At 36.0% G+C, this 15,890-nt stretch overlaps 1 protein-coding gene across 2 annotated transcripts; it reads left to right on the forward strand.

The window, feature by feature from the left end:
- The first annotated feature begins 3,296 nt into the window (after positions 1–3,296).
- On the forward strand, positions 3,297–10,684 carry LOC126818412 (uncharacterized). Of its 2 annotated transcripts, none has more exons than XM_050545825.1 (7): positions 3,297–3,424; positions 3,958–4,131; positions 4,438–4,473; positions 6,232–6,312; positions 6,521–6,580; positions 8,547–8,721; positions 9,755–10,684. In XM_050545825.1, the coding sequence occupies exons 1-7, from the start codon at positions 3,395–3,397 to the stop codon at positions 10,660–10,662; spliced, it is 1,464 nt and encodes a 487-aa protein (XP_050401782.1). In that variant the 5' UTR covers positions 3,297–3,394; the 3' UTR covers positions 10,663–10,684. The 2 variants fall into 2 exon arrangements, with proteins under 2 accessions (XP_050401782.1, XP_050401783.1); XM_050545826.1 differs by having other exon boundaries at positions 8,550–8,721.
- Positions 10,685–15,890: the final 5,206 nt, after the last annotated feature.

Raw genomic sequence — 15,890 nt, forward strand, 5'->3', positions numbered from 1 at the left:
TTCCGATATTAATTATTTTTATAAATTGTGTACATATAAAGATAGAGAATTTTTATTATCTTTGTCAAATTTTATAAATGCAGCCATAAGATTAGAAATCATCAAATTATGAATTAAACTGTTTATTGTAAATAAATTAACACTTTTTAAAATGTTCATAATAGTAGCTAATTTATTTATTTAATGACCTGTTTGATATATTTGTATACATGTATATATTTATTATTTATATATTTACAACCTTGTAACTTTGGGTCGATGACCTGTTTACTGAATAAAACATTATTATTATATTATTATTATTTCGCATAATCTTAACCTGATTTACGACTTTAAAATCGATCAAAATCAATGTTTCCATTGGTTAATATAGAGATGTCAGCTACCTCTTCAAATGGGAAGTGGTTTCAGGTATTTTGAAAGCGTATTCATGCCCTGCCTACTGGACAGCTAAATGTTCGAACATGCAGTTCAGGAGCTGGAGCTGTTGATTACGACACTAAAAAGGGTTGTGGACTTTGGCTTTGTTAATATTTATTAAAACAATTTGTCCATTTTGTCTTAAATATTGAATATCAGAAGCCCATCATTTCACCGTAAGATAAAAACATCAATGTTGATTTAAATTGACGATTAAGTCGTGTTTTCAATGTCCAAGACTGTGGGTGATATTGAGTTAGAGACTTTTAACGCGTCATAAATCATCACCAACACGTCAACAATTATACCTGGTAACTTGGATTTCATTTCCGGACTCAAGATTGTGTAGAAAGGGGTACAAATGGCGAGTTAATGAGTCGCGGTGTAATTATCTATGGTTTATATACCACGAGAATGGAACTAATTACGTTACTATTAACTCGATTATATTACTGAAATCAATAATCAAACAATCAAAGGGGTGACAAGAACACCTTAAGATAACTACTTTTTGAAGGCATTTTTAACAAATTCTAGTTGAAGGTATTCTCTAATTAACTGTATATCCGACTAGGACAGCAGTAGGTCTTTACTAAAAATATAGACATACCCTATGCTATCGTAGAATATCTGTAAACCTCCAGTCTACAATTGATATTTATGATTCAATTTATTGTCCGTTTTACCTAGTCGAATTTGGTCAACTTTGAGGCAAAGAACGAATATTAACGTTGGTTGAAGGATTTTAAACACAATTTTTTTAAAACCATTGATCACACTATTTATTTTGGGAAAGAACTTATATAGGCTTTGACTGTTGTTCAATCCTTTTCAAATGAATAAAATATTGTTAAAACTATTTAAAGACTACAAATATGTAAGAATATACGATCATTGGTTCCTTCACTTTGAAACATTTGACAGAACTTTTTCGCAATAAAATGAATCAGCACATTATGTTTTTATGGAAATTTAATATTTTGTCTCACAAAGTCAGCAACATAGTGGTGTTGTTTTTACAGAAAATAGTTGGTTTGTTTGTGATTAACTTTGACATTTTGGATTGTATGTGTTCCTGATTGGCGCAGTTTATTAGAACATTTTTACCTTGGCCTTCGATATTAGCGTATATATAAACCAAATATATCTCACACAATAATTACAGACACATATAGATAATGATAGGGTGACATCAATAACCATTGATTCAAAATTCAATGATGTTAGGACTGGTCAATTTGAACATGTGTTTGTGTGTGGTCTTCAAGTCTGCCTTTGACCGCTAATCTGGTATGATGTCCCTCTAACAAACACAAGTCTCTAATATTTCAAATTCAACTTTAGGACGTCAAAAGAATAAAGTCAGATGTTATAGGCAATTTTCAAAACGAGAAACATGGAAGTAAATAAACTGACATACACTGACAAATCTACAGATTCTCTTGATTGATTTGGTTGTTTATCCTTGTTTATCCAGACGAATTTGTTTATAAGTTAATACAATTTTGATTAGACTAAGTTATACTGGACAAGTAACTCTAGGAATGTTCTTGGAGACATACAAAACTTATTAAAGGCACCCACGGGCTAAATATAGACTGCTCCATGCCACCAGCCATATAAAAAGAAATTGTTTTGTCAATAACACCAGAGTATTGTAAAAAGTGGCTGACAATAAAAGATACATATTGGATGATATATGTGCAATACTCTTGTCGGTGATTAGTTGGAACGTTTGGACAAATTTTCAATTATCCAGAATTTGTGCATTTGTTTATGAAATTATTTCAATTGTGGATATGATGTGTAGAATATGCATATCTATAACTTTCCATGTCGGTCACTTTTTGCAATAATGTGGGCTATTTGGACATATTTTTAGTTTCGTCATAAAGAAATTGTGATTTGTATAGGCCAAAAGATATCTTCTGTGGTTTGTCCATCAATGGGCGACTAAGGTAACCTTTCCTAGTGCGGTAACATTCTGTGGTTTGTTCGCCAATGGTCGTTTAAGGTAACCTTGTATAGTACGGTAACATAATGTGAACAACAACATAATCGCGTCCAATTATATTTGTCATTTAAATGCCAGAACAGATCTGGGTCTTATTAAACTATTTCGAATTTAAAGTGATACGGACATATATTGCCGTGTACGTGTTTTAAATGAATTTCCAAAAGTTATTGGCCTGTCCCAAACGATCATGGCTACAACAGCCGCTATATGGTTTATTTTTCTAAGTAGTATATTTTATTTTACAGAACATATAAATTTTATTGTGTAGGTTAATCCGTCGAGTCCAGGAACAAATCCGACTGTCCTATCGTAGAAATTGAATTTCCAATTAATCAGTACACCAAAGTTGATATCAAATCTAAACTATGTAAAATAAAATCACTGTTCTTTGGGGGGGGGGGGGCTTATACTACCTAAACATCTTCGCGAGCGATATTGTAGGTACTCACCAGATAAACATATTTGCAGTACGACGTTGTAGTCTAACGGGACAAAATACAAGAACAAGAGATGAGGCAGACATATAAAAGAGAGAGAGAGAGAGAGAGAGAGAGAGAGAAACGTTTAACGTCCACTCGACACAAACTAGGTCATTTCGGGACTAACATATGGTTTAATTTTATTTCAATAATTCGCTTGCGCGTAGGGGTCTTTAGCAGTGGGAGGAAACCGGAGGACCCGGAGAAAACCCACGAGGTTGGACAGGCGACCCTACTCCTTGTCACGTACAACAGGGGATTCGAAACCCCGCCAGTTGACTCAATGACAGACTTTATGATACAGCGTGCACACGCTAACCATTCAGCCATCCACCCCCCCCCCCCCCAGACATATAAAAGTAAAGCCCCTTTAAATATGGGTTGTGTATGACTCATATGTTACGCAATAACCAAATATCGTCTATAAATACTTCAAATCTGTCACTGGACGTTCAGATGAATAAAAACAGGAGTTAGAATGTTGTTTTCGATTATATTAGTCCTTCAGGTAAGATTTTTAAACGCTTTTTTTACATCAGTAATTTGATTTGTTATCAGTACCTGTCTAATAATCGCCCTATTAGGTGCTCAACCATATTCTTTTGTCAAAATGGAGATTCTAGGCTTACTAGAATTTTGTTATTTCATTATTGTAAAATATACCTAACAAGATATTACTATACATTTTGATAGATATTAAAACTTTTAACAACTTTGATGATTTAAAATGAGTAGTTTGATTCTAGAGTGGACAGTGATACATCTACTTCGGGGCTGCATCTCTCTTCATTAACGTCGATATTAGGTACGGATTATTATTCGTGTGATTCCGATGGATTAGATATTTCATACATGTGTTGTTGCATTGAAATTATCAGACGTTCCGGTGGTTTTTCGGAAGGGTGGGTTGGTGGGGGGGGGGGGGGGTGCGCCATAAGAAACCGGGTGTCCGCTTTTGTAACTTAACTATAGAGTCGCATGTCCGGTTCTATTAAGCTCCGCAACTTCGTGTTATAACCCAAATATATTATTTCGCTTCAGATATTCGCTATAGTGTCAAACCAAGACATCAATGAAGACGAAAGAACAATATTACAAGCAGCATACAAGAATACGTTAGAAAATCTGGAACAGGCAGAGCATTATATTAAAGAAACCAAGAAGAGCTTAGAATCTTTAAGTGAACTCTTAAAAGGAGACACCGCTACTTCAAAGGTAACAATTTTGAATCGTCTAATCATTCTGTTTTACCGTTATCATTAAAGATGCATTATGCAAGATTTAGATAAAGTGCTGATCTTTCTTGCTATAATAGTTCAAAATAGATAATGCAAAATGAATATCTTGAAAATAAATTTCATTCAAATTACTTTATTTCGAGCGACGTTATCACTGTTTGAAGTTTTGACAATATGTGGCATATTATTATCGTTACAACGGTACTTGTTACTTCAATAATCGGCTTTATTTGGAACGTCTATGGATATATCCAAATCATAACGTTGAGCTTACGTGTTTCAGGAAGATGTAAACAAAGTTGAGGATGACAAGATTGATGTAAGTAAACCATGATCATTCACAATCTATTTCAAACAAGATATCAGTTGCGGCCCAACACCTTGAATCCACCCTAAGACATATAATTAAAGCGTGTAAAACTCTGTCAACTAACCTTCCTGTAAAAAAGACTCGCAAACTGATCCAGGCTATACAAATCAAAAGAAACAGTCCAGACCAAAAGTTCAAAACCATGACACAGGGATATTCTTTCCAAATGGGGGGGTTGGATGGCTGAATGGTTAGCGTGCGCACGCTGTATCATAAAGTCTGTCATTGAGTCGACTGGCGTGGTTTCGAATCCCCGGTTGTACGTGGCAAGGAGTAGGGTCGCCTGTCCAATCTCGTGGGTTTTCTCCGGGGCCTCCGGTTTCCTCCCACTGCTAAAGACACCTACGCGCAAGCGAATTATGTAAATAAAAATTAAACCATATGTTAGTCCCGAAATGACCTAGTTTGTGTCGAGTGGACGTTAAACCCCATTTCTCTCTCTCTCTTTTTCCAAATGCCAAATTGTCATTCGTTATCATTCCTTATCGCTCATTGTTATTCATTATCACTTAGCATCATTCATTGTCATTATCATTATCATTGAGTCTGGAGGTCGCGTGTTCGATCCTGCATTGTCCGAGAAAGTTCTTCGGGATTTTCCGACGTGGTTTCAACTTGTCAGTGGTGCAGGGCGGAGGGCCTGACAAGGATGGCTATCTAGTGGTTCGGATAAAACGCAAAAACGATATAAGAGTAGATCATAGTGCCGTTTCCCGGGCAAAATTTCCCTCCTCATAGCACACCGTATGGCGTATTCCCGTCTTCATTAGCCCAGTCGGAGCAGAACAATAGGACGTTAAACCCCATTTCATTTCATTATTATTTATTATCACCATCATTCATTATCGTTATCTTCATATTATTAATAGTTGTTTGACCTAAAGTGTCATTGAGTCAACTGGCGTGGTCTCGAATCCTCGATTGTACGTGGCAAGGAGTAGGGTCGCCTGTCCAGCCTCGTGGGTTTTCTGTGTTATAGTTTATAGGTATTAAAAACGTAGCGTGTGGTTGGAATACAACTAGGGTGCGAGCTCTCTAAAAAGCCGACAAACACTTTAACTCAACTAGGAATTGCTACCAATATTACATATCATGAATAAGTTCACTAAATAGAATTAAAGGGGCAATAACACTCTTGCTGGCTTGAAAGCTCCAGAAAATAAATAATATCTCTATCTAAGTACTAGATGTTTAAGTGTCCTACCTGTTGTGTAAATTATCCATTACCTCCTATTTTACTTGTCCAGAGGGTTCGAAAATATTTTTAAATCGAAGTTTCATTTGAAAAGGTTTACGTTAGACGTTTCAAACCATTATGTTAAATTTTTAAATAAGGTGTGTTAAGATGAAATTTGTATCATCAATTAATTGTAATATTCTAAAATAGTAAAATTTGTTGACCAGAATAAAGATTGGGACATATTATTCAGTTACAACAAGAGTGGTATTGAGCCTTTAACTGATTGGCATTAACGTGAATATTAATCAATTTTGAAACTTCAATAATTTTAAAATGTTATAATTGTAATTATTATTTCATTTCACACAATCGGAAAATATATTACTACCAGTGTACAATGTTACATTCACTGACAATAATAACCCTGGTTTTGGGTATACATTGATATGTATCATATTGAACTAGTTCAATACATCTTTTATTGCAATTACAAACATTAACTAACCAATTAAAGTATTCAATTACAGATGACGGATGTTTATAAGATACTTGATAGTAAAAATGTACGGGAAAGAATCGATCAACAAAAACGACCAGAACATGCTACTGTAAGTTATGTAAAAACAATTGTATCGTGTGATTAAATTTGAACAAGCTGCCCCGGTAACGGCATTCCTCTGTTTATTCATAAGCAATACATTTTACCATTAGCTTAAAGGTTTTAAAGCCGTTGATTAATTATTATTTTGAGTAATGATCGAATTTATAGACTTATTACAACTTTAAAAATGCTATAAATGTTGTTTTTATTTCTAGGGTACGGGTACAGATTTTCTTAGTAAAGTCCTGGGATCCACCTACAAAAGATTACAAGAGGTGAGTTATTTGACATGAAAAATACACGGATAAGAAAGTATAACAAAATTTATTAGCTATATGAAATGGTCAATTAACTATTACGGGTTTCCCCAAGGAGGCTTGCTTAATCGGTGTATACTAAGAATTGGATGAAGATAAAGCTGGACGAAAACTGGTAAATTGTGTGTAACATATAGTCTGGGTCTTATCTCGTTAGTATGGAGCACAACGATCTTATCTCGTTTGTATGGAGTATATAAAGGTGGTATGACCTTATTGTGTTTGTATGGAGTATAAATGGGGTAGCATGATCTTATCTCGTTTGTATGGAATATATAGGTGGTATGACCTTATTGTGTTTGTATGGAGTATAAATGGGGTAGCATGATCTTATCTCGTTTGTATGGAGTATATATTGGTGGTATGACCTTATTGTGTTTGTATGGAGTATAAATGGGAAAACAACCCCCGCCACAGAGTGAACTGGTCAGCTGTAAATACCCTTAATATCAACATCAATCAAAAGAAAACTAGAAAATTAATGGAGGGAGTACAAATAAAGAGACATCAACCAGAACTTAACAGAGACAGTGGTTTATATATCCCCAGAGCCTATGATGAATTAATTAAAACAGACTAAATTAATAATTAACATAGACTTTACTTTCACATATATTCTTAGTATCTTTTACTCAGTTTAGCAGTTTAGTTTAATGTATTGTTACATTATATGCAGCACATAATTATTATAGTACTTATAATTTATAAAAACAAACAATAAGATATTCATTAGTTTTTTCTGTAACCTATAAACACATAAATATTAGCATACAGTTTCACGGTTAGTATTATAATTACTAGAGTTAATAAAATGGCCTCGCCTTTTATCTAATGTTATGGTAATTAAAATACATCAAGGCAATAACCTTATATTAATAAGTGGTTTCTACCCAGTGTACATTACAATTAAATGCTTTTGTCAATCTATATGGTTTCATTATAAGAACAAGGGTCACTGTTTTCCTAATTATGTTTTCATTGAATGTTGTGATTGTACATAGTATATATATCTCATTCCTTCTATCTGTATCAGTATTGTGCTTGAAAACGACAAGAGAATCATTGTTGAAACGTAGCTTTAATAGAAATATAGTAATTGTTATCCATATAACTTTGTGTTTATTTTTTAAATGTGCTCAATTACTAAATGCCATTCAAACAGTATATATATAGGGTGGTATGACCTTATTGTGTTTGTATAGAGCATAAATGGGAAAGCATGATCTTATCTGGTTAGTATGGGGTATAAATGGGATAGTATGATCTTATCTCGTTGATATCGATTATAAATGAGGTAGTATGATCTTATCTCGTTTGTATGGGGTATAAATGGGATAGTATGATCTTATCTCGTCGATATCGATTATAAATGAGGTAGTATGATCTTATCTGGTTTGTATGGGGTATAAATGGGATAGTATGATCTTATCTCGTTGATATCGATTATAAATGAGGTAGTATGATCTTATCTCGTTTGTATGGTATATAAAAGGGATAGTATGATCTTATCTCGTTTGTATGGAGTAAAAATAAGGCAGCATGATGTTATCGCGTGTGTTTGGAATATAAATGGGTAGTAAGATCATATCTCATTTGTATGGATCAGACGTGGGGTGGTATGATCTTATTTCGTTTGTAAATGTTGTAGTATGATCTTATCTCGTTGATGTAGATCATAAATGAGGTAGTGTAATGTTATCGCGTTTGTATGGAAAATAAATTATTAGTATGGTCTTATCACGTATAGTGTCCTTACATGCCAAACTCCAGTCATATTATGTGAATTGTTAGTCCATTATGGCATTTATACTCCCTTCCTCAGACCGTGAATGTCACCGTAGTTGTAACTGTTGAAACCTCAAATTAGTTACATTTAAAGTATGATTTTGTTGATTTTAAACAATTATTTATTTTTTTTTCTTACGAGAAATCTGAGATTGGTGTTAGCGGATTTAAAATACGGTTCGTGAATGATGAAAACAGAGATTATTTCATTGCGTGTATTGAATTTGACGTAGATGATATTTACCAAGATTTGGTCATAAAGTCATACATAAGAATACAGAATGAATTTGTAATTATCTTTCCAGAATGGTGTGGTAAGTAGCAAAAACCTTTGCAATATAAGAATTTTAATTTATGCAGAACAGAACAGTTGATCTCTGGTTATCAGTACACACATCCTTTCGGGATTTGAAATAAAATCAAATCGGATTTATAACGTCTTTCTGAAATGCACCAATTGAGCTAATGAAAATTAGCATACTTATGCCGCTGTAAGGGAAATTGTGATACGACAGCGAAGTTTTTACCTCCTATTCGCCGACTTACAACTTCCAATGGTTCTTTTACACGCAAGTCGACATGTATACTACATCCCGGCTTGTCGTATCATTAACATGACTAGACATTGTTCCTCACGCCACTGCTTTGCAAATTAGAAAATAGAAAAGTAAACTATCGCTGCATCAACATCGTGCTTTTACAATTAGAATCATTAAATAATACTAAATCTTTTATTCCGAGAGTAGCATTTATGGCAAGGTTTGGGGGCTTTTGTGTGAATATTTTTCACCACAACAGTTCCACAACATATTGATAGAAGTTCGACTAAATAAATCTTATCAAAATTTAGAATATTCGGACATACAAAAAAAAAATCAATTTTTTCAAAATGTCTTCTCCGCCCCCCCCCCCCTTATCTCCCTGTGTAGTACTACTTTCCACAAGATTTTTTGTTTTTGGTCTGTGGTGTTTTTTACCACAAGCGTTCAACAATTTCTTTTCAAGCCCCCATCTCCCTGTGTGGTACCACATTCTACAAGGCTGTCATAGACTGTTTCTGGTTTGTAGTGAAAGTAGTGATAACCAACATACTTGGTGAACAATACTTCAACTTTTAATGGGCATAAAAAAACAGCTGACAGGGTCAAACGACCAGGATTATCATTATAGACGCACATAAAGGCATGCCTTACCCCACAAAATAATCTCAACCAATTTCAGTGATTTATGAAATTGAAGTTCAAAAACTCCCTTGCCAGTTAGCTAGAAAGCTATCTAAAAAAACAGGAAATAAATTAAAAAGAAAATCTTTAAACGTCTAAGATAATATGTAAATAATATTTTCAGGGTCAGGTGTTTGCCTACTACAACAGAGAGAGTGGCGTCGTCATAAACTAATTTTAGTACTGAGAAAGTCCATGGTATCAACTGACCCAGGCAGCATTCTTATGATGACTTACGTTACTATGAGCAAGGCAGACGATTTATTCTTTCATTTAATTATTCCACAAGACAAAAATTTATCGTCATACAAGAATGCTAAACAAGAGTTGGTTCCAAGTTACGATATACAATACGCCAACCAATCAACAATAGTTTATAATCCAAGTGATTATCTTGACGATATACATCTGTTCACAAAAATAGAGTCAGTAACCGCCAATTTGACTTCTGTCTATTCATCAACCAACTTTTATACCAACGAATCCGTTTCAATTTCCAATGAAACTGACGAAAATTCCATTACATCATCTTCTGCAATGGCAATTATTGATAATTCTTTTGACCTATCCGACCCCCTTACTAACAATGGTATATATTCCAATACTATTCGATTTAGGTCACGTGATGATGCTTTTATAGACTGGTCACTCTATATAAACAGGGTGTATAGAGTTTTCCCCGAAAATCAATCGAAGCCAAAAGCATTGTCGAAAACAGCTATGAAATGTTATAATACAGCACAACCAATATCTGTGAAGCTCGGAGCAGCTATTTCTGTGGAGTGCAGAGTGATTGGTATGACTAGTCCCGAAATAAAGGTGTATCAATTGAGAAGCCCAAACGGGCCGAGGTCGAATGATTTTTCTGGTTTTTATATTTTGAAATATACAAACGAGTTTGCGTCATCTATAATAATGACAACATATAGCGTACAACTTGAAGATGAAGGGGAATACTACATCACTGCAGGTTCCAACGACATGTATCTGTCAGAATCCTTCAGACTGAATGTGACCGAAGAAGAGGATTAAAATAAAAAAATATAAAAATGACTTCAAAGGTTGGTTTTTGAATTATGATTGAGTAGTCGATTGGTAACTAGGGAATATTTGGCCTACAGTCCATAATATGTTTTCGGTCGTGTCGTACTCATGACCAACATCATCTGATGAGGCCAGAAAGGTTCATTTGCAAAAGGCACAGATTAATACCCATACAGTCATGTTGGGGCTAAAACATTCGAACGTCAATTCTCAATGCCCAAGCATTCCTTAAGTACTTTATTTCTTAAAGACCCAAGTAAAGTCTTCCACCAATGTTGCCTGGTCAAAGTTGGAATCTTCACCCACTTGTCCATACTCATCCTCGGTATCAAGGGGGTTGGATGGCTGAATGGTTAGCACGTGCACGCTGTATCATAAAGTCTGTCATTGAGTCAACTGGCGTGGTTTCGATTACCTGGTTGTACGTGACAAGGAATAGGGTCGACTGTCCAACCTCGTGGGTTTTCTGCGGGTCCTCCGGTTTCCTCCCACTGTTAAAGACCCCTACGCGCAAGCGAATTATGGGAATAAAATTGAACCATATGTTTGTCCCAAAATGACCTAGTTTGTGTCGAGTGGTCGTTAAACCCTCCCTCCCTCTCTCTCTCTCTCTCTCTCTCTCTCTCATCCTCGGTATCCCCAGTGGTCCGTTCTACTCAAGTAACCCCTGGGTTAATATATGGGGATATATGGGGATGAAACGTTTTTAAGTTATCTGCCCTTGATGATTGTGCTATTTTATCGACCAATCCCATAAGTCGTTAATTGAAAAGGAAGTTGGCAAAGGGAAGTAACTCACATCGGGTAAAGTAAGCAAAACGCAAAGACTCCCCTTCAAAAGAGAAGGTTAGGAATTAGCCAGAAGGTACCCTAAATTAGAGAAGTCCAAATTATACTAACTGCATATTTTATTAACAACAAATTAAAATTATTTTATAGTATATTAATGAAGACCGTACAGGTGTTTATATATATGTAGGTTCCGGGGTTTTATTGAGAATTCGTTGGTTCGTTTCTGGAGTTTAAGGTCACTTCCACCAAGAGTGATATCGTAGACAGTTATTGAGAATCAAATTGTCAAGTATAAATTCAATAATAATAAACAGAACAGAATGAAACATTTCAGACAAAGAATTGAAATGAAATGAAATGGGGTTTAACGTCCTACTGTTCTGCTCCGACTGGGCTAATGAAAACAAGGATAAGCCATACAGTGTGCTATAGGGGGAATTTTTCCTATATCGAATCCAAACTGCCAACGGATCTTTTACGTGCACGTCAATGTGTGCACGAGACCGCGACTTTTCCTCCCATCCGAACGACTATGCGTTGTCCTTTGCCAGGCCCTCTATCCACGCTGAAAAATCTCGTCGAACTTTCTCGGCCAACGCTGGGATTGAACACGGGACCTCTGGGTTAGCTAATCAACGTCTTAATCACTGATCCATCTTATTAGACTTTCAAGTTATGAGAGAAAATGTTTCTATAATTACTTGAACAAATCATATATATATATATGCAATTTATGCACTGCGACAAAAATAGGCCGGAGGCTTAGTTCGGGGAGGGGTGGGGGGTCCATCAAATGGGCACAAAACCAAACCCAATTTTTCTATAGTAAATTTTGCGTAGAATACGATGCCGAGTGGTAATCAGTCAGCCGTTGGGGCGTTTTCGAGATATTCGGGGTCAAAGGTCAAATGAGATCATTTGCACTAAAAGTGAATGCACAGCCATTCTTGTATCATTAAAACATGCTGAAAATGATCGAAAGTAATCACTCTTTCAATAAAAATGTAAACTTGCTAAATTCACCTTCGTTCTTTGTGACCCCGGAGGCCAAAAGGTCAAATTTTCCGTTTTTGCACTAGGAAGATTTAAAGCAATAAAATGTTAACGTAAAAAAATATAAAAACTAAAGCGAATCCTGTTCTTATTAATAATAGGAACGTCGAAAAAAGATCTTGCATAATAGAACCAAAACATTTCGAAACCTGTTTCAAAAATACGTAAAAACAGTCAAATCGAAATCTCCCCGATTTAGTTTAACAACGATTGTTATACATAATGAAACTATTTGTCCGAAAAACAATTGAATAATTTCATGGTTGGCCTACTCTAATATGACAGAATTAAACATGGCGGTGTAAAAACAATAGAAACCACTGTGAATAACCGATTGATAGATTTTAATCAAGTTATTTTTATTGTGATTGTCTATATTTGTAAACTAACGTTATGTGAAAGTTATTGAACGATCAAATAAGTATGTGACCCATCTTATACCAAGTTCCATAAATTTTCACAAATGCAACATTCACATCATTGATGGTACATTCAGGAGCATTTAAATCCATGGCTATGGCCAAGATACGATAGGTTTCGATATGCCCTACACATATTTTGTTGCATAGCAGAAACTTAGATATGATTTGTTTTGTGTTGATTCATTTTTAAAGGGATTGCTATTAAGGCATCTGATTTACGACTTTAAAGTCGACCAAAATCAATGTTTCTATTGGTTAATATAGAGATGTCAGCTAATTCTTCAAATGGGAAGTGGTGTCAGGTATTTTAGAAAGCGTATTCATGCCCTGCCTACTGGACAGCTAAATGTTCGAACATGGATTTGAGGAGCTGAAGCTGTTGATTACCACACTAAAACGGGTTATGGACTTTGCCTGTGTTAATATTTATTCAAACAATTTGTCCAAATGAAGAATACGCAGATCTAATAAATTGTATATCCGACTAGGACAGCGGGAGGTCTTTAATAAAATGTTAAAAATATAGACCTATCTGTAAACCCCCAGTCTACAACAGATATTTGGGATTCATTTTTTTTTTTTACATTTTACCTAGTCGAATTTGGTCAACTTTGGGGCAAAGAACGAATATTAACGTTGGTTGAAGGATTTTAAACACAAGAAAATATATTCAGACCATTGATCACACTATTTAAAGACTACCGATATCTAAGAATATACGATCATTGGTTCTGTGACTTTGAAATTTTGACAGGACTATTTGAAATGAAATGAAACGGGGTTTAACTAACGTCCTACTCCGACTGGGCCAATGAAGACGGGCATACGCCATACAGTGTGCTATGGGGGAAATGTTGCCCGAACAGCGGCACTATGGCCTACTCTTATATCGAATTCCAACTGTCAAGGGATCTTTTACGTGCACGTCAATGTATACACGAGACAGCTGTCCTTGCCAGGCCCCCCGTCCTGCACCACTGACAAGGGATAACCACGTCGGAAAATCCCGATGAACTTTCTCGACCAATGCAGGGATTGAACACCCGACCTCCAGGCTAGCGAGCTACCGTAATACCCACTTAGCCACCGTGGCACCTGACAGAACTATTGAGTAATAAAATGAATCAGCACATTACGTTTTTATGGAAATATAATATTTTGTCTCAAAAAATCAACACCATTTAGTGGTGATGTTTTGTTTGTTTTACAGAAAATAGTTGGTTTATCTGTGTTTGCTATTAACCTTTGAATTATCCGTGTTCCTGGCTTATTATAGTTGGAAAACCTTTGGCTTTTGATGTTACCGTATATATAAACCAAATATATTTCACGCAATAATTACAGAAGATGATAGGGGGACATCAATAGCCATTGATTCAAAATTCAATGATGTTAAGACTGATCAATTTGAATATGTGTTTGTGTGTGGTCTTTAAGTCTGCTTTTGACGGCTAATCTGGTGTGGTGTCCCTCTAACAAACAAAAATCTTTAATATTTCAAAGTTTACTTCTAAGACGTCAAAAGAATAAAGTCAGATGTTGTGTAATTAAGACCTTTTTCTCCAAGATACATGGAAGTAAATAAATTGACATACGCTGACTAGTCTACAGACACGCTTGATTGATTTGGTCGTTTAACCAGACGAATTTATTTATCAATTTATACAATATTATATATACTGAGCGCCATGGAAAACGCATCACTTTTTTTTCCCAAATATTTTTTTACTTAGTGGTTTTGTATGTATAATATTATGCAATACTATGAACTATTGTTTCACACAATGCTCCCAAACGCAAAAAATATCGGCCCGTGTGCACAAAAAAAATTGCACGAGATGCACATGAAAAACCCAATATTCACGTGCAGCATTGTGTGTGAGCCCTTTAAAGGCATGTTTTCAACTTAATGTGCAGTACATGAACTGTGAAACGTCAATCTGTCGTCATTGGTTGTTGGAGCTAGAGATGCCGAGACTTACTGAAAATCAACGGAATGAAACCATGGGAATGTCCAGGGCTGGCATGTCTACACGTGCTATTGCCAGACACTTCAATTGTCATCAGTCCACTATTGTAAGGTTGGTGGAACGTGTTCGAGTTACTGGATCAACACGTGACCGTCAACGTCCTGGTCCACAACGCGTTACAACCCAGGCTCAAGACCGCTACATCCGGGTCACTCATCTGCGTGACAGATTCCGCCCAGCGACTCGAACAGGTGCAGCAGTCGTCGGAAGACAAGGACCAGTAAGTGCTAACACCGTAAGACGTCGTCTAAGAGAAGTAGGACTCCGTGCACGACGACCTTATGTTGGAGCTATCCGCAGGGATCATCACCGTCAGCGGCGTTTGATACGGGCTCAGGGACACCAGACATGGAGAAGATTAGACTGGCAAAGTGTGCTCTTCAGTGATGAGAGTCGCTTTCATCTGTATCACGCTGATGGCCGTCAACGTGTGTGGAGACGTCTTGGGGAACGTCTTGCAGACTGCTGCGTCTTCGAAACGAATCGATGGGGTGGGGGAAGTGTAATGGTGTGGGGAGGCTTCACATTTCATCACCGGACCGCCCTACACATTTGCAGAGGTCGCGTTAATGCTGTAGCCTACCGTGATGATGGCCCGTGGAGGACACACGCGCTACTAACATCTGTGTCGTACTTTTGGTTTTGACCCCTCTGACTTTGTACCCTTGATTACAGATTAAACATACATAAGTGTACAAATGTGTTGTTATTGATGTGTTCCCATTTGAATATTGTTCACAATAAGAAGCAAAATAAATAAGATATGTTTACAGGATCATTTTGTTATACGAAAAACTAAGTGATGCGTTTTCCATGGCGCTCAGTATATTATATACTATATTATGCTGGACAAGAAACTCAATGGATATTCTTGGAGACATATGAAATTTATTAAAGGTACCCACAGGCTAAATATAGG

This window comes from Patella vulgata, chromosome 4, assembly GCF_932274485.2.
Source record: "Patella vulgata chromosome 4, xgPatVulg1.2, whole genome shotgun sequence".
NCBI lineage: Eukaryota > Metazoa > Mollusca > Gastropoda > Patellidae > Patella > Patella vulgata.

Bases quoted from the DNA above. Each gene is read 5' to 3' on its own strand.
- LOC126818412 (XM_050545825.1), top strand. From the start codon at position 3,395: ATGTTGTTTTCGATTATATTAGTCCTTCAG. The intron at 4,474-6,231 runs GTAAGTAAACCA...ATTCAATTACAG, and splicing joins TTGAGGATGACAAGATTGAT to ATGACGGATGTTTATAAGAT. The intron at 8,722-9,754 runs GTAAGTAGCAAA...TAATATTTTCAG, and splicing joins TATCTTTCCAGAATGGTGTG to GGTCAGGTGTTTGCCTACTA.